The 21,792-nt window shown below is 39.0% G+C and overlaps 1 protein-coding gene across 3 annotated transcripts in view; it reads right to left on the reverse strand.

The window, feature by feature from the left end:
- Positions 1-11,072: 11,072 nt before the first annotated feature.
- Positions 11,073-21,792, reverse strand: part of TMEM196 (transmembrane protein 196) — a 71,509-nt gene continuing 60,789 nt past the window's right edge. For 2 of the 3 annotated variants that reach the window (XM_044678403.1, XM_044678401.1), the window contains exons 3-4: positions 16,267-16,521; positions 11,196-11,255 (exon numbers count right to left, since the gene is read on the reverse strand). In XM_044678403.1, the coding sequence (XP_044534338.1) occupies positions 11,196-11,255; positions 16,267-16,521 (315 nt within the window). Of the gene's footprint in view, positions 11,146-11,195; positions 11,256-14,553; positions 14,628-16,266; positions 16,522-21,792 lie in introns of those variants that run through there. The other variant, XM_044678400.1, reaches the window with a different exon arrangement.

Consider the following 21,792-nt stretch of genomic DNA (forward strand, 5'->3'; position numbering starts at 1 on the left):
AAGTTCAGGGATTCTGGAATGAAGTGGGACCCTATCACCTCAATGTTACTTACTGAAAGTTTTGGGGATGAGCCCTACATATCACTTCCTCTTATTTCAGGGTTTAGTACTATGCTTTGTAAAACCTGAGTGAGTAGATCCCTCTTCATTTTCATCCCTCACCCTCTGGCTTTCCACATTACCACCTTCATTTGTGCAAAATAGATTTATTGTGCAATTTAAATAGAAAATCATTGACCCCAAGCAGGCAGCTTTTCTCACTGCTGGCCCTTCACGTATAAGCCCATTGGCTACCCAGTGATTTGGCCAATTGACTTCCATGGCTTTCTGAAAATTTTATACCTTCTGTGGCATTAGTTGTACATTTCTACCTCAAATATTGATACAAGAGGGCTCAGATGACTCCCAAGTACTCCTGGATTGGGTGATGACATAATTTCAAGTGCCTCATAGAGTCAAGAGCTATTTAGCTCTAAAGAACTGTTGGATGTTGATAGCAATTGTGAACCCTGGGCCACCAGGTCATCTGGAGCTAATAGTTGGATTACATTTATCATAACTATTCCCTCTTCATTTGAGTCATTAGTGTTAGTTGACTGGCAACCTGGGGAAGCTCTAAATATTTTTTGTTGTTTTCCCCCAACTACAAGATTATCTGTAATCCTATCTTCTCGATGCATTGGTCATGGGGAATTCAGGGAACCCCAGTGGTCCTCAGACAACATGGAAAGAAGTTTTGCAGCTCTGACTAGAAAGATAGAAGGAGATGGAGATGCTTGTTGGCAACTCTGGAAAGGAAATCCATCAGCAGTAATTGTGGTTAAAAAAGAACCTGGAACCCTCTGGGTTGAATCTCAGACTCTAGACTCACCTATGGCCAAGAATTTACTCTGAAGGAACAGAAAAATTCTAACTTAGGCAATTCTGTGACTCTCAGACTCTCAGGCAATATTAGAAATATAAAATGAGGTAGATTCAGAAAAGAGCTTCCCAACCAGGTATGTCATTAAAGAAGTGGATGCCCTGGGTACTAATGAAGGAGAGACAATGAGGTCAATGGATAGATCCTATTCCTTCTAAATTGTTCACCAGAGACGAGGGCCACTTGCAGAAAGGAAAATTGCCTCTTTCACTCCTCCATCCTTTTTTCTTTTCACTGTAATTAGTTAATGGAAAATTTCCAATGCTGAAGACTTGAGAAATTAAAAGGAATTATTTTTATTTACTTAGTATTCCTTTTTAATAGCTATTTGAAATGGAGGGCAGGAAAAAAGAGAACAGGAGAGGAGAGGGAGAAGAAATGATAAGGGGGAAAGAGAGATAGAGAGCCTAAAAAAATGAAAGGTTGGGGCAGCTGGGTAGCTCAGTGGAGTGAGAGTCAGGCCTAGAGACAGGAGGTCCTAGGTTCAAACCCGGCCTCAGCCACTTCCCAGCTGTGTGACCCTGGGCAAGTCACTTGACCCCCATTGCCCACCCTTACCACTCTTCCACCTATGAGACAATACACCGAAGTACAAGGGTTTAAAAAAAATGAAAGGTTGCCAAGTTATGGTGCAGGGGAGAGAGAAGTTAAGTGAGGAAAAGACAAACATTACAACTAGGGGAGAGAGAGACAGACAGAGAGATAGAGACAGAGACAGAGATAGACAGAGAGAGAGAGAGACAAAAAGAAACAGAGACAGAAAGAGACAGAGAGAGACACAGAGACACAGAGATAGAGATAGAGATAGAAGAAAAGAGACAGACAGACAGATCTATATCTAGGGAAGGAAGACAGATGGAGTAAGAGAGAGAAATTTCCTGAGTGGAGTATAGAGCAATGCCATTGGAGTAAGAAGATTTGAATCAGTCTTGCTGTTGTTTTTGAACTGTGTGACATTTTGAAAAATCTTTCTCTCTCTTGGACTCAGTTTCCTCAATTGTAAAATGACAATGGTGAACTAGATGATCTCTAAGGGCACTTTAATCTCCACATCCTAGGGTTCATTAACTATATACAAGTTTCCTGGCAATGCCATATTACTGATGTTTTGTATACTTTGCTAGCCCTTGACATTTCAAATAATTCCCATCCCATGTTTTTTTACCCCTTTTGGGGGCTGAAAACCTGTAATTTATGGATTTGGAATAATTAGATTTCTTGGCTGCCGTGTGCTTTGTGTAAGAAGTATTACATATGTTTCCAGGAAAGTGATTTAAAGAAAAAAAATGAATGAGAAAGTGCCAAGTTCTGAAATTTTATTTGCAAGCAAAGCTCCCACTTGTGACACTCTAGTAACATTCTGAACATTGGTAATAAGACCTGACTCTGTAGAGAAGGGTAGTGCTGGAACCCTGGTTGCTAAATATGTGCCTTTGCCAAAGGGAGCCCCATCTGCCCAGTGACCTGGGAGACAGCTGCCTGCCTCCTCAGTTGGGCCGACATATGAATTCACTTAACGTTCTTTAAAAATAAAACCTGAGACATGTAGCAAAGAGTTCCAGATCACAGTCTCTAAATCATGTAGAGTGATTTGTTCAGTATTTTAATTAGGCAAAATGTTTAGTGGTAGTTTCCATTGATCAACCAAGGGCTTCTGAAAACACTAAAGCCACATGTGGGATGTATGTTTTTACTTCTTTACCTGACTTTACTAAAGTCATGGACTATGTGGGTTCTTCTTTGTTGCTTCATTCCTGTAATGAAAATCCACAGTTTGAGTTTTCATTTGGGCTTTTGCAAACAAAACACCTTTGCCACTTCCAAAGCTTTTGGGATTTATCAACACTTCTTGTATTCATCATAAGGATATGAGTTAGATCTAATGGGTCAACTTCAGGGTTATGCCTAAAATGTAGTAGCACTTAATAAATTCTTATTGATTGAATGATCAATGAATTGGGTTGGCATTTGATTTCTGTTGACCCACAAATACAAAAAATCCTTTAAGCCTGAGTAAATGGGTCTTTGTAAATTGGTAGGTTGTTTCACTTACCGTCCCCCTGCCCCCCCCAAAAAATAAAGTATCCTTCTGGAAAACTTAAGCCTGTTTCTCAGATAACAAACATAGGTAGTCATGATGCTATTTAGGTGTTAAATTACATGATGAATGAAATAGATGATGGACTCAGGTCATATTGCATTTGTTGGAAATAAAGAATGGCCATATCATCACAAGACCAATGAAATAACTCTTATTTCTGTTGTCCTTTGTACTCTGACATCACTGGATGATGTCTTTTGACTTGTGCATGAACTGGATTGAAGGGAGTTAAGTGAGGCAGAGTCACACAAAGTTATTGGCCTCTCTCTTCCAGTGTCATCCAAGTGCAGTGACAGGACAAAACTCAGAAGACTGGTGATGACTCAGGATGCAATGGATGACCTTGGCTTCCTTGAAATCTAACCAAGCTTTAAGCATTCCACATCATCTGCTTTCATTGCCTTCATGGCCATTACAACTTGTTTTCATCTGCCCTTCTTTTGATGGATGGTCCTCAAGAGGAGTTAGGTCTTGATAGTCATCCACCTGTGATGGACTTCAAGTCTTTTCAGCTGATCAATTGAATGATTCCTTGTGTTCTAATTAATTGACTTATTATTGGCATGAGCTGTTTACATTCTGATGCAACAAGAATCTTTAGTTTCATGGGTGCTAGTGCTCAAGGCATTGACATAGATGTTGACACCCGACCCCATAAAATAGGTTGACCTAGGGAGGACACAAAAACGAGTTGATGAGGAAATGGTTAAAGAGTGTTGCTAAAAATGGCTTTCATTCTTCTGCAACTAGCTGATGATGCATCTCTGAGTTTAGCTAAGGTGGTCCTGTGAGAGCTCTACCATTATGAGAGTCAGTTGGGACACTGGAATTGGAGTCAGGAAGACCTGTGTAGAAATCTCAAGAGTTGTATAACCATAGTGTAAGGCTTAATTAGTTAATTAGCTGCATTAAGAACAGGCTCTAGTTAGAAGCAAGAGTTTCATCCCAGAAAAAGAGTATGTCACTTTTAAATCTTATCCCTTAAGGCAGAGCCAGAGGAAAGGGTGATGTAGGCTCCTTAAGCAAATATCCCAGAACCCCAGAGGAAAGAGTCAGTTAGGGCTCTCTTGAACTGGCCCTCAAGAGAGTAGGTTGGCTAGTTAGTTTTCTCTGAGAGTGATTTTTAGAGATAACTGGAAGGAGTTGAAAAAAACATCCGGAAAAAACCAAAGAAGAGTTTGGTGGGAGTGAAAACTTTTCTGAAAACAAGATAACCAGCTACCAAAAAGAATTTGTTGATTTTACAAATATTTAAGGAGGTTAATTATATTTAAGTTACTATATTAGAATAAGGTTAGAAAGATAGGTTTGGGGTTTAGATAGACAATGGTAGAATAGATTTAAGGAGGTTCACCTTTGGTGAACATGAAGAAATGCTTTGGGGATAGTTGGAGTTTGGAATAGTTAGGAACTTTAGTTTAGATTTAAGATATCCTTTGTATCTCTACCTCCTTATTCTCTCCCTGCCTCTCCTGATAGTAATTAATAAATAGTTATTGGATTACACTGTGTCCAACAGCTTCATGCATCATCTACTACCAGGTGACCCTAACAGATAGCTGATCAAAATCAACTGTAACCAAAACCAAACTCAATACCAAGTAGTGTAAGGGGGAAAAGGGTTTTTTTGGGGGTTCAATATATTAAAAGATGGTTACCAGAGGATTGAACTATTATCAATCCTCAATTAAGAATAATCTCAAGTCAAAATTGACTTTTATGGAAGTTTATTTACACTTAAGAAGAGGAAAATAAGGAAATAAGAATCTAACCCAGTAGGTAATTTATTATGATCCTCTAATTAATCCAGGTAGTTCTTAACCCTCAGCTGAGAGTCAGAGGGCCAGAGGCCTGGAGGTGAATGGAGAAAACTTCATTCACAGAGTCTATAAAAAGAAATTTCTTAATAGAAGTTCAGGAAGATTCAGTCAGTCTTTAAACTCACCATGTGGAATTCAAAGAAGATATTTAAAGCAGCTTCACCAGGGTCTCAGCGTTCCAACATTCCTCCATGAACCAGAAGAGCTCCTTCACCAGATGCCCTCTTCAGCCGAAAACCTCTCACTCACTCAACTCCCTCTTTTTAAAGGGGTCACTTATGCGTCACTTCCTGTGCCTCCCTCCTAATTTGCGTGTCCAATCACAATAGACGATTCTCATAGTACTGCCTAGGGGGCAATCAGTAGATTCTGATTCGTCCCTCACTCTAGCACACGTGGTTTACGTATCTCCCAGAATTAGAGGTGTTCTCACCTTTGGTGATTAAATCTAAAGATGGGCAGTGTAGATTTAATCTAATTATCACAGTAGGCAAGTCAAATTCTCTATCCCTCAATTTCCTTATCTGTAATGAGGAAATTAAGTTCCTTTCCAGCTCTAAATGAATGATTCAATGATGTCTAAGGCCATACTTGGAGCCATTCTGGCTGGTTAGGGCCTGCCAGACTTTGTGAGGCACTGAAAAAGATTTCTTTCTGCCACTTGAAACAGAAGACAAAGACTCCAGTGGAGTTCTGGGGCCACTGATAATCATAATGGACAACTGTTAACTATTCCTTTCCTTTAACCAGTGAATTCACCATGATAATCTCAGAAAATCAAGTGTCAATAGCCAAAGGGAGCATATTCACAGGTTTTGTAGGTAGGCAATAAATGCTTCAGCATTTTGCTAACTTTAATGAAGCTGTAGATATTTGAGAGCCATAATCGTCATGCTAATTCCATTATTTCCAGGCACTTTTTAGATCACTTCCATTCATAATACAAACAATGTCTCTTATCTTCATTGCCAAGGAAGACTGAAAGGGTCGAGCCATAAGAAGAGAGAATTAGGAAGGAGTTGCAGAGGAGGAATCTGCAAACATAGGAGAGAAATAGGAAGATGGAGCTTCAGGAAGGAGGAGAAATTGTATGGGAGTCACCAAGGAAGACACAAGGGAAAGGGAAACTGGTATCTGACAATCTCCTAGAGGTGATGGAAGATGCACATAGAGAAAATGAAGAAAGTAGACATTTTAATGAGGAAATGGCTAGGATTGGGCTATTGAGAGCAAGGTAAATGTTGCAGGGTTAGAATGGACAAGGCCAAAGTTCCTGAGATTTTGCGATCAGCTGATGCTTTATAGGACTTAGAAAAGAAGCTCAGAGAGCTAGATCCTGATTAATTAAAATAAAGAATACCATGAAATGGTTGTATTATTTAAATGGAGTGAATGTTCATGCTGGAATGGAAGTAATGATTATATTTTATATAAATGTAACCTTGAATATTGCAATTCAAATACAACTCAAGGGATAGATTATTCACACTAATTTGGAGCTAGAATTGTGTTCATCTTTGGACAATCTTTATTTTCGTAGTAAATGGTGGCTTCTAGAGGACAGACCATTCAATTTTTAAAAAAATATTGACTTTTTTAACATCATGCCTCAATTTAGTAGGTATATAATAACTACTTTTAAGATATGAATTAAAATCAATCACATGTCCTGCCTATTTTATTCAGGCCAATTAGATAATCTTTTCCCTTGTTTTACAGCTAATATAAATGAGGTTACAAAAGAGAAGGTGAATTAGCTAGGATACACAACTAGAAGGTGATAAAGTCAGTGTGGGGAGGAGGACTAGCCCCTAAATCTCCAGGCTCCAGTCTCCAAGTATTTCTTCCTGTTCCCTCTAACATTAGCTGCTGGTAATAAAACCAAAAGCAGAAAAAATAAATCCCTAAGAGCTATAGTTAAAAATCTTTGAATAAACATCACAATATAAAATTCCAAATGTTTTAAAACACACATATGCTACTGGAAACTGATTTACTCAAAACATGGAATTTTCAAATCCAGGAGTAGCCTTATTATCTGGGGGCCCATAATGAGTCATCCTGAAGTAGGAGAAAGAATGTGTCCTAAATTAGGCCATTTATTTTATGACCTGCAGCAACTCTCACCAATCTTTTCCCGCTTCCCTATTTGGCCAAAACAACCTGCCAAGTCACAGAGACCCACTTACTCAGAATTAAAGGATTTCTGGTCCTCTCAGATCAGCCTATTAAAGTAAGATGGATTAGATTGTGAAGAGTTTTTTTTTTTTACTGCTAGACAAAACAGTTTGTATGTGAGATTATAAGCCACAGGGAGCCATTGATGCTTCTCAATCAAGGGAATGGTATAGTCAGATCTGTGTCTGTTTTTGGAAGCATGAACTGGAGGGCTAAAGAGCTCTCTCTCTCTCTCTCTCTCTCTCTCTCTCTCTCTCTCTCTATATATATATATATATATNGAGTATAGCCTTCTCACAGCACCGCCATCCTCTTATTCTGTCTATCCCAACTCTCTAGCAAGTAGCTTATCACTGCATTTAATGCAAAGTTCTCAGGTTTAAAATTTCTACTCCTTATTACCTCTCAAATAAAATAAAGTCTCTATGGGGCCATTACTTACTTCCAATGTTCAGGAAAATGGAATGCTGGGATTGGATGTGGTACCTACAATGAATCATTGCCAGCCCACCTTCTCCTGAAAGGAATCTTAAATAGCCGATTGATATATCCCACCTTGTTATCTATTCTGTTTGGTTGTGTTTCTCTGATACTCCTGTTATCAGTAAATTTCCTTGTTGGTGACCATCCCACAGTATTATCATTTACAGAACCAAATATATATATATATATATATATACATATACATATACATATATATATATATTTTATTTCAGTGAATAATGGGACTCCACATTAATGTGGACTCAAACATAATGGGGATCAAAATGATGTCCAGGAACCCACAAACACAGGCAATGGTTGCCTCTAGATTAAGCAGAAAAAGTGATTTCAATGTCTATGTGGATTCCCCCCAATATTTGCTGCTACAGACTTTGAGTATGGAGCAGGCTGGTCTTTCTAAACTCAGGAGGAAACTTTGATTTCAATTGCCTAAAACCTGTGAGCTGTCAGAATGAAAAGAAACCCACAGCAGCCAGAACATTCAAAAACACGCCTCATTTATTAAAGAGACACACATCAGCACAGTCACAGGACCAAATCTTCTGTCAAATGTTCCCCTTGTTGACCACAGCCCGACTGATTTCTCCATATTCCAGGCAGACTCCCCCTTCTCCCTCTGAGGCTTCTGGCAGGATATTCCCCTCTTAGGCATGGCTGGAGTCTTTATCCCAGCACTGCACCAGCCTCCCTGACAGTTGGGCATTAGGTCTTCCATTATGGTACCCCTAAGGGCACTGGTTCATGCCAACTCTTGAAAGCAGTCACTTATAAAATTATAGCTCTTAATTTAATGTGTGATGAAAATTAAATTTCCAAGCATGCAGGCATGGATTTGTGATGCCTTCCCAAGTTCTTTCATTCTCAGGAATGAGATCAGAAAAGATTCCATTTAAACCTCAATGTGATTTCAGCTCTGAAACTTTTTTCTTTAAACTTACAATAATTGCTTTTGAAAAGGGATAAATGGATACATCATCAAGCTTATGCTGGTGGCTCTTTTTCTTAATTATTATGGTTGTTAGAACCTCATGACATCTAGGGGGAATAGAAGAAACTATAGTCAGTCAATATTCTACACCCCCCAAAAAAGCTTTTTAACTTTGGATTTTGTAAAATTTTCAAGGGTCAGAAATATATTACCCAAAGAACAGTTTGGGGACTAGTCGGTATCAACTCTATCTTGTACAAACCTGGCCACAAAGGAAGAAACACCAAGCAAAGTTACATTTGGTGTTTATTCTTTTATTTAAAAAAATAATCTTCCAAGTAAATAGTTTTTTGAGAGTAGGAGTGCAAGAGAGCCACTTTAGAGGAGAGATTTTCAATGCTAAAGGCCATCGTGCACAGATGATCTCCTGAGTTCCATTATTAGTTCAGTATTTTTCAAAGGATGAGTGCAAGATTTCTGAGATTAATTGGAGAGATAATGTAGAGCTACAGATCACCTGGCAAGGCTTTTAGTAAGAACAGACAAATTAAAAAAGAACAAGAAAAACAGCACCAAACAGTCTATGAGCCAATGTTTGTCCAGAGAGACATGCAGAGGAGTTCAATAAACCTTTTGATTCATTGGTTTCCATACATTGGGAAGGGATGGTTGTTAAGCAGCTTGTCAGCAGAATTTCACTTTCTTATTAGCTGAAATTCTGGACCCTTTACTCTGCATAAAGCTAATAGTAAGGCTCTAAGCTAGAAATTTGTCTCTTCTCTAGTATTTTAGAGTTGATCCAATCCACAGTAAGATAGTTCAATATAAAGAAGAGAATGATAACTCTATGAGAAGTCATTTCTTTTGCAACACTTCAGTTGTCTCTTTCTTACTCTTAGTCCTTGAAATAAATAGTGGATTCAGGGAGTTTTCACAAATCTAAAATTAGTTTCCTTAGTTGTTGCCACAAATTCTATTTCCATGTAACAGAATGGAAATAGCAATAATATAATGGAAAACACATAGAATGAGCCTTCAAGAAGACCCAGTTTCTAATTCCACCTCAGCCATATACAAGCTGTGTGACTTAGATTAGAGTAAGTCACTCAATTTCTCTTTATATGGGAAAAATACCCATTTTGCCTGATTCATAAGGTTGTGGTGAAGCTCCCATTAGATGATGTAAGGGAGGACTTTATACAATATTAAGTCATATAAAGGTTCATTTCCCAAGATGATGTTCATTTCTTGCCTCTACCACAATCACCAAGTTTCAAACATGAATAGTTTTTATACATTTTCTCTCTTTCTTCAACTGAGGTCCCTTTTGGGGTCACAGAGTATATAGCTTTTGGTTAAGCATCAATACTTGCTTGCTCTATGAGAAGTTGGGATTTTTTTTTAAAGGAACTCAAGCACAAATTTGAATTTCATTATTCGGGGCCCACATCACCCATCATCCACCTGCCTGGGTTTGGCTATAAAGGATTTAAAATGACTTAGGTCATGAAAAGCCCAAGTCTTTATGCCCATAAAAGTAAATACGTGGGTACCCAGTTTAAATATGGGGGATGTGCATATGGAATATTTCATAATGGATAACATGACATAAAAATCTGATTCACAAACCATCCTAAGAAGGTCCAATCCATCTATGATTTTCCTTCTTACTTTATCATCTTATTCAACATCTTCCTCCTCACCACCTCACACCAAATACAATATTTATATCCACCAGATGGGTGCAAGGAAGGGGAAAAAAAGCATACACATTAAAATGAATTCAAAGATGTGTAATCTCTGAAAATGTTGTAGGAAGAACTGGCTAACTCCCATTACAAATTTGTGAGGATAGGGTCTTCTCAATTTTTCCCCATTTCTATTTACATACAGGTATGTTATAAATATATGCTATATATTTTTTTCTGTATTTACAGTATATATGTACACACACTTATCTATAGTCAGAGACATTGTTTATGGGCCTACAGATTCTCCTGTACAGCCTGACGAAAGACAATATAGGTTTTGGAAAATCCTGATCATTTGGCAAACTCTCCCACCATTGCACAAACAATTTAAGGCTATCATGCTGACTAGTATTCTTTATGAAAAGAAAAAAAATCACTTTACCTCTAATTTAGGGTTCATTTTATTTATCTTATTTTATGAATAAATTATGAAATATGATGAATCCACAAATTGGAGATATTTACAATTTGTTTTGCTTTTTACAACAAGGCATGGCTGAGATTTTGAGTCAGGGTGATCTTGCAGCCTTTCATTGTTCAGAGCAGAAATATCATCAGGAGACGGGCATTCTTTTAATTTGTACATTGAGACTTAAACGTAGGCAAGATCCACCTTTCTCTCTCCCTTGTCTACTTCACCTACTAGTCAAAGTATGTTTTAGGCCATATTGTAACCAATTTTTATTTCCCATATTCCACCTTCCTAAAAGTCTTCACGGAAGTGGTATGAACAGCTGATGTGAAAGCCCTCATGAGGACACTCTTGGAAAGTTGTGAGCCCAATAGAAAGAAATGGAGAGATACATGTGGCCAAATCCAGGAAGAGAAATGTCAGTGAAAATTCAAGAGGGAATTGTGCCAGGAAGTTTCATAACTTCAGAAACCTGGCAGTAAAGCCGACGGTGTTTCCATATTGGAAGAGTCCTTTGGTATATCCTTTCCTGATGGAAATCCGAAAGAAAGAAAAAAATTTCAATGTTTTAAAAATGTGTTATACTCTTCCATTAAATATTAGTTGAGGCCCTCCATTGCTCATATTGTCTGTCATTTCCTGTTAGAGAAAGAAAATGAATTAATCGAAATGCATTTATATGGAAGAAATTAATTTAATTAATGTTTTTTTTTTTTTAACATTTTTTAAACCCTTAATTTCTGTGCATTGGCTCCTAGGTGGAAGAGTGGTAAGGGTGGGCAATGGGGGTCAAGTGACTTGTTCAGGGTCACACAGCTGGGAAGTGGCTGAGGCCGGGTTTGAACCCAGGACCTCTCATCTCTAGGCCTGACTCTCAATCCACTGAGCTACCCAGCTGCCCCCTTAATGTTTTTTTTTTTTTTGGCAGAAATTTCAAAGAACTTTGAAAAATTGACTAATTTCCCCTTTTTAGGGAGGTGGCCTTTAAATGGGTGATAGTACATGGTGCTTCGAACTGATGATAGATGCTAGACTAGCACTCTGAGAGAGAGAACTAAGTCCATAGGGTTTGTCAAACCTTTCTCTCCTGGCTTCTACCTCAATATAATTTAGAAAGATCCAAAGACAAAATGGACCCAATATCCAGATTTGTTCCTATCTTGAACCTTTCTCCTGAGTTTGCCAACAAAGGCTATAGAAAATACGAGTTGGGATGGCAACTTTGCCACAGAGACTCTGTGTCCTTTCCATTGGGAAAAGGCAAAAGACCACCAGAGGATGATAGAAGGAAACTCCATCAAAGCAGCAACTATTTGCTGGACACTGTAGGCACAGAATACATTGGATGATTTATTTTATGAGACAATTTTGAGATCATGAAAGTCAACCCATCCATTTTATAGCTAAGGAAACTGAGGCCTAGAATAGGGAAATGAAGACTGGACTATTGGTTATTTTGGAGTCACTATGGGCTATTAACAACAGGGGCTCAGGTTTGAGCCAGCAGCTTGAAAGGAAAGACTTTTTTCTCATAAGACTAGGATGCAGTAAAAACTCTCTTAAAATGCTTTTTTAAAAGACCAGTTACTAAGGACACCTGACTAGGGCAAAGCCTTTGAGGAAGGAAATGAAAATAGAGACCCATTGGATGATCCAAAAGAAAGAGTTTTCATCTAAAGCTTATAAGTGGACTAATTTGTGTTATATGAGGGAGCTTTTACAACCATGAGCCGCACTGTACATGGCTTTGGGCTATAAGAAGGATAGGAAAAAAAAGTCTTATTTACTTGTCTAAACATTTGGCTTCCTGTTAAACATATCTCATGTGTATTTTCAGACAAGTACCAATTGGCACATGAAGGACCTCTTCACAAATACTCAGAATAATGATCCCCAACACACACACACACACACACACACACACACACACTCACACACACACACACACACTCACACACACACACACACACACACACACACACACACACACACACTCCCTCTCTTCTCCTAGACAGGCCCTTTTGTAAAGGGACAGAAGAAAATGATACCCATACAAGATCATTCTTCATGGTTGACTGTTAGGACTTTTATTCAGTCTGTCTGAAGGTGCATTGAAAAAAGGAGCTGGGGGAGAGGCACCTGGAGAGAGGTGGTTTGAAATGTCTTTTAAAAAATTCAAACTTCCTGAAAATTTGCCATTTTGTCTACGTGGGAGAAATCAGTGGTGGATAAGATGGAGGGGAAAGGAGATGAGGTTTTAGTCTTTCTTGAGCTCCCTCCTCTCAACACACAAGGAAATTCTGAAAGGCTTATTTTCTTTTCAGAAATAGTGACTAGGAATCTGATATTTTAATATTCTTCTACTTCATATTTCTTGCCCCCTCTTCCCTCTATGAAGATCCTACCACACTCCAAGGCTTCTTCTGTCCTGTTTTCAACAAATTATCCTAAAATCTTCCCTTCATTCCTATTGAATTCATGGTCCAATAAGTTATCTTCACAAGGAGCCATATTAACCGATGGCCATAAAGACCAGAAAGTCTCCAAGAATAAGAGAAAATATTTTCTTGAAACTCTAGCCCTTAGAAGAGAATCATAGGCTCACTGGGGTCTAGATTTGGGAGACCATGAGTCCAAAACTCTTATTGTACATATCAGGAAACTGAGGCTCACAGAGGTCAAATAACTTGAATTGAGAAGATTTTTAGGACAAAAGTCCTACACCATATTTCTCAAATTCAAGCCTATTACAAAAGCTGGATTTCTGAGTTTTCAGGGGAAAGGAAGTAAGGTACAAGTTAGGTGGTCACCAGAAATGACCAAATGGTGGCCGGATCTCTGAAAGATAACATCGCAATTTGTAAAACTGATCTTGGGAAGAGTCCCCTCTCAACCATTATTCACCAACAATAAATTCAGCTTGACCTCTTCAGAAATAATTCTCCTTTCTCACCCCTTTTACAAACAAATGAAATGCTCAAAATCCTAACTTTTCAGAAGCAAGGACTGCAGACTTTCTTGTCCTCTCCTTCTTTTGAACATCAGCTTCTCAATTAAACAAAAAATCGGAAAAGGAATAATATACATACGAACTGATAAAATGTCTTTAAAAATTGAATGGTTTAAACTATTTTGGAAACCTTTCTATAGGAAAAAAATCTTATTTTTCTTTCAGTTATATCACCTTCTCTCAGACCTACTAGACCAACTAAGAAGAAGGTAGTGAGCTCCACTTTGCGTTTAGATGGTCTTTTAGGTAGGCATGTCTAAGAGAAGAAAGATAATCATATTCCCATTTGGTCAAGGTCAAGCTGCCTATTTGCACATATGTAATTCTTTCCAAATAAACTGAAAGAGACCTACTTATATCTGTAAAAATAAAATGTTCATAGTTTCAATTATGTTAGTGAAAGTAGAAATGGGTACTCTATTTTTCTCTATCCTTCATATGGAATTTATTTTAAAAATATATCATATAGGAAGACTTTAAAACTGGGAATACCTTAAGAGAGCTTTCACTGTATTAACATCGAACCAGGTTATGAAGTGAAATTTTGTCATGAGAGACATAGACAATTCTTCTATATCCTGACATAATTATTGTACTAACATCAAATGGAGAACTTAGGCATGAAGGTTCTAAACTAGAGATATGATGCAGTAAAAATTAGAACAGGCACGAATCATCCAAACAGAAGTGTGCTTGGATGCCTCCAGATAGGCCGAATATTGACAATATTCAACCGACTTTCAAGCAGCAAGACTGCCATGGAGAAGGACATCACTTCCTCGAAGTGGTACTTCTGGAAGCGGCCCCTGCAGAAACGACATCACAGCATCAGCCCGTGCTGATTGGCTGTCTTCATGATGCCCTCTGAAAGGCAAGTACTACCTGGTGTGACACAACAACATGGTAACTCCCTACAATTTAGCGTACCTTGTAGGTAACTCTGGTGTCGGGGGCACCACCGGGCAGCTGGGCAAGTCGGTTATTTCAATAGCCCTCAATCTCTAATATAAATATAATAATCATATGGTAAATATCGCACAGACATATACATATAAAACATGGCTAAATCATGCTAGTATCAATTATGTACAAATTATACATACATATGTAAAGCACAAGACAGCCAGTATCATGAATGAGAAATTATCTGTAGGGCAAGACATTGCCAACATTTGTTAGATCATGGGCAACTGCTTCTACTGGTCCACCTCTGTCCATTTGAAAAGCCTGTTAAGTCAAAAATGAATTTCTTTTTGGAGGACTCATGTCAATAGGTTTGAAATTGTAGGAATTTGGACCCTTCAGTCATCTCCCCTTGATTTTCCTTTCAAAGCTATACCATAAAGGAAAACTCATGTAAAACTTCAAGAATAAATGACCGCATTTCCAGCCCTCCTTTCCTCTCTGAAATGACAAATTAAGTTGGTAAAGGAGCAGTTTATTCTTTCTTTTGCCCTAAATTTTGACATTTTCCCCTCTATGATGCAATATGAGTGACAATATGAGAATTTCTTTTCTGGATTTTCTTTTGTTAAAAGCAATGTACCTGCTCTCAAGCAGTCTAGCAGCTAGAGCAGATTGGAGCGATGTGGGCTACATTCAATAGAAATACAGAAAGTGACTTGTTCTTCTGTTATGCAAGGCCATTAGTGGCTCCCACTAAAGGGGACTTTCTAAAATAACCCGTCAAGTTCTTTAACATTCAGTAAAGGCACCAGAAATAGGTCAATCAATCAGGTAAGGAGCAAAGAAAATATTCCACAGGACCAAGAGATAATTGACAGCTGAGAGGACCTCAAAAGGCCACCGTCTTCCTTTTAATTATGAGGATATGGTAGGATATAAGGATATAACATACCTTATACACCTACCAAATGTGACTACTAATTGCTAGAATTTTATAGCACTTTAAGGTTTACAAAAGCCTTTACAAATATTAGCTCATTTTATGTTTAACCTGGTAGATAGGTGATATTACTACTAAGAAAAGGAGGTGGTAAGGGTAAATAAATTTGCCCAAGATCGTCAGATTTAAACCGAGATCTTCCTGACTCAAGGAATAGCACCTTACCCATGATATCACCTAGCTACATTCACCTAGTAAATGAATGGTATAGGATTGGAATCCAGGTCCTGTGGGTTTATCTTGATATCTGTGTCAAAAAGGCATTCTTTCTTTCCCTCCTTAGCTATTTTTATATGTGTAGATCTGATTTATATCATTGCAAGCCACAAGATGAAAAGTTAGAGTAAAAGGAGAAGAAGGGAATTTATCGTCTTTCCTGAACCGATGTCAGTGAACAGAGGATATTCCAGGAACTCTGTTTGCCCCCGTGTGACACATGAGAATTCAAATTACAAAAGCACTCCTTTATTTGGGAAATGCTCCTTTTAGGCCCGTGTCTCTGAATAGACAGAGATGCCAGAGAATTGTGCAGAAATGAGTATAACCATGAAGTGCAAAGATACAATATTGACAAATAGCTCTCACCAATCCAGCAGGACTAAGTCTCTAGTGGATGATGGCCGACATGGGTGTCCCAGACATTTTCTCATCTAAAAGTGGCAGCAGGTTCCCCCAGCCGCAGAGTGCACCCTTCAACAAATATGGGCAGTGATGGGGCCCGGCCCAGAACTCACTTTTTCTGCCATTTCGTGGGAATGGTGCAAGGAATGCTCTCGTTCAGAGAACATGCGTCTTTGTTCGTAGCTTGCCAGGCGGCAAGTAAGCCAAGAGGAAAGCGTACAGCCCCCAATCCCAATGCAGGCAAGAGACATGGAAGCCAGGCGCAGTGGGTACAGGGAGGACGTCTTCTTGGTGACTGCTCGGAGGAACTGGAAGTTCAAGATGCCGCCAATTAGCCCACAGATGCAGCAAGCCGAAAAAAGGATCATCTGTTGAGAAATAAGAGAAAGGATGTTGGACAAATATGGGGAGAAAATGTGACTCGGAAGGCATTTTACAAATGAATGAATGGAAACAAATAAGGAGTCACCCAGCACTATGTGCCAAGCATTGTGCTTAAAGCTGGGAATACAAACTGAAAAAATCACGTAACCCCTGCTCTCCAGGAGATCACACTCTAATTTGGAGGAATAGCTCAAATAAACACGTTGAGCCTTAGAACAGATGGCAAGGCCCAGAAGTCCTAGGAGCATCAGCAGGTACCATGTTAGTGCCTAGCTGGCCAGTGTGGTCAGTACACCGTACAGTCCTCCATCTTACTCCAAGGTCTGTAGTTGGTGAGTCTCAACTCATCCAAGTTTTATGATCAAGTGGCTTTACCCCAAGGAGTCTGGGTGGTCTGAAAGTTAAAGAGAGCTAGTGGCCAAGGGAAATCAAGGGAGAAAGACAGTTGGGGTATTTTTTATCCAGTGGGTCTGCATAGTATCTGGGGGTGGGATATTATCCAAAGAAAGGCAAAAGAAAATCAAATGAATGGATGAGACTGTGAGGTCCTTGAGAGCAGGACTGTCTTTTCCTTTGACACTTACTACATAGTTACTGACAACTGAATAAGAATGCATTCCTTAAGCACTTGCTGTTTGCCCAACAAGGTGCTGAGTGCTGGAGAAACAAATATAAGAAAACGAGATGGTCTTTGCCCTCTGGGAGGTTCTGTTTAATAGGAAAAAGGAGGGATGCTTGGGGAGGATGATAACTGCCATATTGAATCTGAAATATCTTTTATACAGTATGAGACCATATTCTTCAGACTTCATCTTGAAGGAAGACTGTCTCTTCTTCAGAACTTTCATGGGAGATTAATCAATGCTCAACATGTGACTGAATTTAAAATTAGTAAATAGTAAATGAAAATCATCGTGAAGCAGTTGCTGTAAATTCTTTAATATATGCATATGTACATGTGTGCTTGTGTGCACATATGTACATATATACAATCATATGTTCATATATGCTTCTATGTTTAAGCACATTCCTACCTGGTCAGAATCCAGTTGGTTAAATTCAGCAAACGTTTACCAGGCTTCTGTTCTATCATGGCACTGTGCTAGGTATTGAGAATATAAAGCCCAACACAAACCAGTGCCTGCCATCAGAAGTTTATGCCCAACTCTGGGCAAACAACACTTGCCCAGAAAGTCAAAAACTACGTAATCTCAGAGGGGTGAGAGCACTAACCCCTGGGAGGATCAGAAATAATTTGCTACGGGAGGCACCTGACATGAGCCTTGGAGAAAACTGAGGATTCTAAAAAGGGGGTGAGGGGATGAGGTGGGAATGAATTCCAAAAGTGAAAAATGGTTTGTGCAAAGGCATGGAGAAAGAGGAGAGTGGAGGAGAAGGAATGCTCAGCTTGGGGAATAGCAGATGAGGCAGTTTAACTGGAACAGAGAGTGAGTGAAGGGGAGTAAATTGAAGTAAGTGGTGAAAGTGGACTGAAAACCCAGATCTGGGAATGGCCAGATGGAGTTTCAGTTTTTGCAAAGCAGCGATGAGATGGGCTCCAGAAACAACAGATCAATTAGATTTTTGTGAAATTAGACACTAGACACTGTTAGCACTAGAAAATGAAATAGCAATCACTAGGAATGAGCTTGGGCTCACTAAGAATTCACATCAAACTAACCTCATTTCCTTTACTGGAGAGAGTTCTCTGTGGATCAAAGAAATCCTGGAAACATTGTGCATCTTGCTTTTAGCAATCGATAAATTATGAAGCCATTATAAGAAGCCAGTTCTATGGCAGGTACTCTCCTAGGTATCTCAAGAATCTCAAGATATTTTTAAAGAAATTCTGCCCTGATAGGCACGTGAACAAGCCTGATCAATGCTACCTGGGTGATAATAACAGTGTGAATCAATAGTTGATTGAGTAACTATACCTCACCAGTATTGTCCAATGAGGACCTGGTATCAAATGATGTTTAACTCACAAAGCTGCTGATTTCTTAGTTCTCATTTCTAATCCTAGTGGGAGCGATTACATGTCAGAGTCCACTACCAGTGACTTGTCAACAGTATCCCCCAGTGAAGTGAAGCAAAGATGCTTTCAGTCCTATTTAAAGGAAATGGAAAGCTTGCTATCATTTAAGAACATAACAAGATGCTAAACGCTATGTAGGGGATTCTTTCGATGGGTGGAATACTGGACAAGATTATTCCAAGGGTTCCTCTTAACTCTTACATATGGTGACTCTATGGCTAAATTTGATTCAGGACTCACAAATAATATACCTTATTGATAGGGATTGGGAACTCCCAGGTCAGTAAACTTCCTCCATAGGTGCAGGTTGACACTTTTTTTCCCTGAAAATTAGAGTCTAGAATACTAAGACGTTTAGTGACTTTCAAGGGTCCTGAAGCCAACATTTCTTGGCTTTAAGAGAATTCTCTATCCTAGGCTACTACGTTTTCAAGTGCAGTTTCTGTTGCTGTCCATCTAGATTTGAAAAATTAGTAAAGTATTTGACCAACATTTCCAGGACGCCACTGATTTCCCAGGCATATTAAGCCCAATTAATAAAAATTAGAGCTGCTTTAAAGTTTGAAACTGAGGCTTCATGTTTATTCCAAGCACTTTACAGGTATACTTTTTTGAGATTTGTAAAAATCATGTGAGGGAGATTGTCTTAAAGATGAAGTGAGTTGCCCAGAGTCACATAGGTAATTTCAGATGGGGGATTTGGACTCAGGTTTTGCTAACTCCAGGTTCAATATGTATCTATGATACCATGCTGCTTCCTAACTGATAATGTTGCCTTGAACCAATATAACTGAGGCAGGTTTTGGTGGAACATACTGTTGATAAGTCACTGGAAGTAGACTCTGAAGTGTAGTCACTCTCCTAGGATTATAAATGAGAATGAAGCCAGCATCAGCTTTGTGAGTTAGATGGAGTTTGCCTTCTGAGTCCATAGATCATGCTTTATTTAGTCAGTCCCTCCAATCCCACTGTGACCCCCTTCCCACTGGAGAGCATTTATAAGAACATTGAGATTTGCAAAGCATTTTATACATGCTATCTCATTTGATCCTCACAACAATGCTTTTGGGTAACCTGTGAACACACCATCTAAGTGTCAAAGGGAATTCTTGGCTATCTTTTGAGTTCACAGTTGTGAAAAGAGAATCTTTTGTTCTCTTTGCCCAGTTGGAGTTAAAACTTTTGACAATAACTTAAGTACTCCTACTTCGTACTCCACTAGACTGTGAGGACAAGATTGGCTCTCCTTTGTCTACCTTTTGATTGAATTAACACAAGCTTGAACTAGGTGGATGCACTCACAAAACATTTAGTGAGTCCACACCTTACTTGATGCTAGGTGAGAAGCCAGCAAGATACTTGGAGAGCTCCACCTTTCCCCCAAAACTCAAAACAGCCAGTCATTTAAGAGTTCACACACTCAGAAAGGTGTGAATCCAAAGGTGACAACTCAGACAATTTGGAAACTGTGATTGACCCCCATGAAAAGGGGCAGAGACAGGAAACCACCATGTAAGCCATGAAGATCCCTCAGCAGGGGTACTGGTGAAGGAGGCTAGTAGGTAGTGAATTCCAAGAAAAGAGTCACTCCAAGAAGGAGAGAGTGAATTCCAAGAAGAGAGTCTCTCCAAGAAGGAAGTTGGCTTCAAAAACAAGGTCCACTCAAAGAAGAAAGTAGGCCTCAGGAGTCACCTTCAGGTCCAGTCATTATCTTGGGTGAGTGGATAGCTGGCTTTCCCTTCCTGTCTTCTGGAGAGAGTTTAATTTGGAATGAAGGTTAGCAAGTCCTGGCTGAGCCAAGCACTGAAACAATATTTAATTGAATAGGTTCTCTTTTCTATCCTTTTGTATTTCACTCTTTTCATCTCTTTTATAAATAAAAATATTTGTAATTTTCATATATTTAGCCAAACCATTAATTTTAACACTTACATAAGCTCCTGACTCTTAGTCTCACAGATGGAAGTGGACTCTTGGCTCAAATCTTCCTAGATTCCTTTTTGTGAATCATATTTTGGTCCCTTCTCTCCATACCTTGCAAAACATTTAACTGTACCTGAGCTGTTGTCATAAGCCTCCACTCCAGCATAATGTAAAGCCCTTGACGACAGCACCCCAAGTCCATCCTCTTTGGCATAATGGCTGTGGGATACTAGGCATGATGTTGAACCTCTCATTGTCCCAAGTTGGTAGTAGTGAATCTTGAACTATATCTAGCAAAACAGGTTCTGATCTACATTGGTTCAGGGAGTTCCTTCATGGCTAAGGAAATAAGGGGTCCATTGAAAAAAATCATCTTTCTCTAAACAAATGCAAGTGTGCAGAATCACATGTAGGAGGCACTTAATTATCATTGGATTAATCCAATCCACCAAGATATCAATGTAAGATAAAAAAAACCAAATGGGAAAGGGGAATTAATGGTACCATCTATGAGTGGGATAAGATAATAGATTTAGAGCTTAGAAGAAAATTAGAATCCATAGGACAATCCCATTTACAGGTAAAGATACTGAGACACAGGGTGGTTAAGTGACTTGCCTAGAATTACACTGACAGCCCTTTTCACTCTGACATGCTGGATGTGGAGGATCTAATTTAGTGCTTCTGAGAATTTCTCTCCTAATTTATCCTCCGTACCAGAGCTTGGCACATAAGTCCATCATTTTCATGACAATCTTCTTAGTTAAGGAAGCAACAGAAGAGAAGATGGCAATATAATCTGTGGAATAGATTTTTTTCTGAACATTACTGGAGGTAATGACCAAGGCTTAAGGATGAAGCTATTACCTGATTTTTTAAAATAAATGGTGTCATAAAGAGGAAGATCATCTCCTTTTGGCTTTGCCATCCCAGCCCCCAAAATAGCACAACTATAAAGTCAGTGTCATGGAAGGCTGAAGGAGAGATGGTAGTGAGATTACATGATGATGGGGAAGGACAAGTTTCTGAGCTTGAACTTTGATTTCCCCTAAGGGCACATTTTTTTGGGAGAGTCTTATTAGTCTTTGTCAACATTCCTCTTATATCCATTCTAAGTGTCTAGTGGAAGTGGGAACATTTTATGCCAGTGGTGCTCTGGTCTACTATAGATCTCTAGGTAGGGCTTCAGATATTGTCTATTCCAATTCCAACACTTTCATTTTACAAGGGAGAAAACTGAGGCACAGGGAGATGAAGTGACATGCCCAAAGCGACACAAGTAGCACACACATGA

The sequence above is a fragment of the Gracilinanus agilis genome, chromosome 5, assembly GCF_016433145.1.
Source record: "Gracilinanus agilis isolate LMUSP501 chromosome 5, AgileGrace, whole genome shotgun sequence".
NCBI classification, from domain to species: Eukaryota; Metazoa; Chordata; class Mammalia; order Didelphimorphia; family Didelphidae; genus Gracilinanus; species Gracilinanus agilis.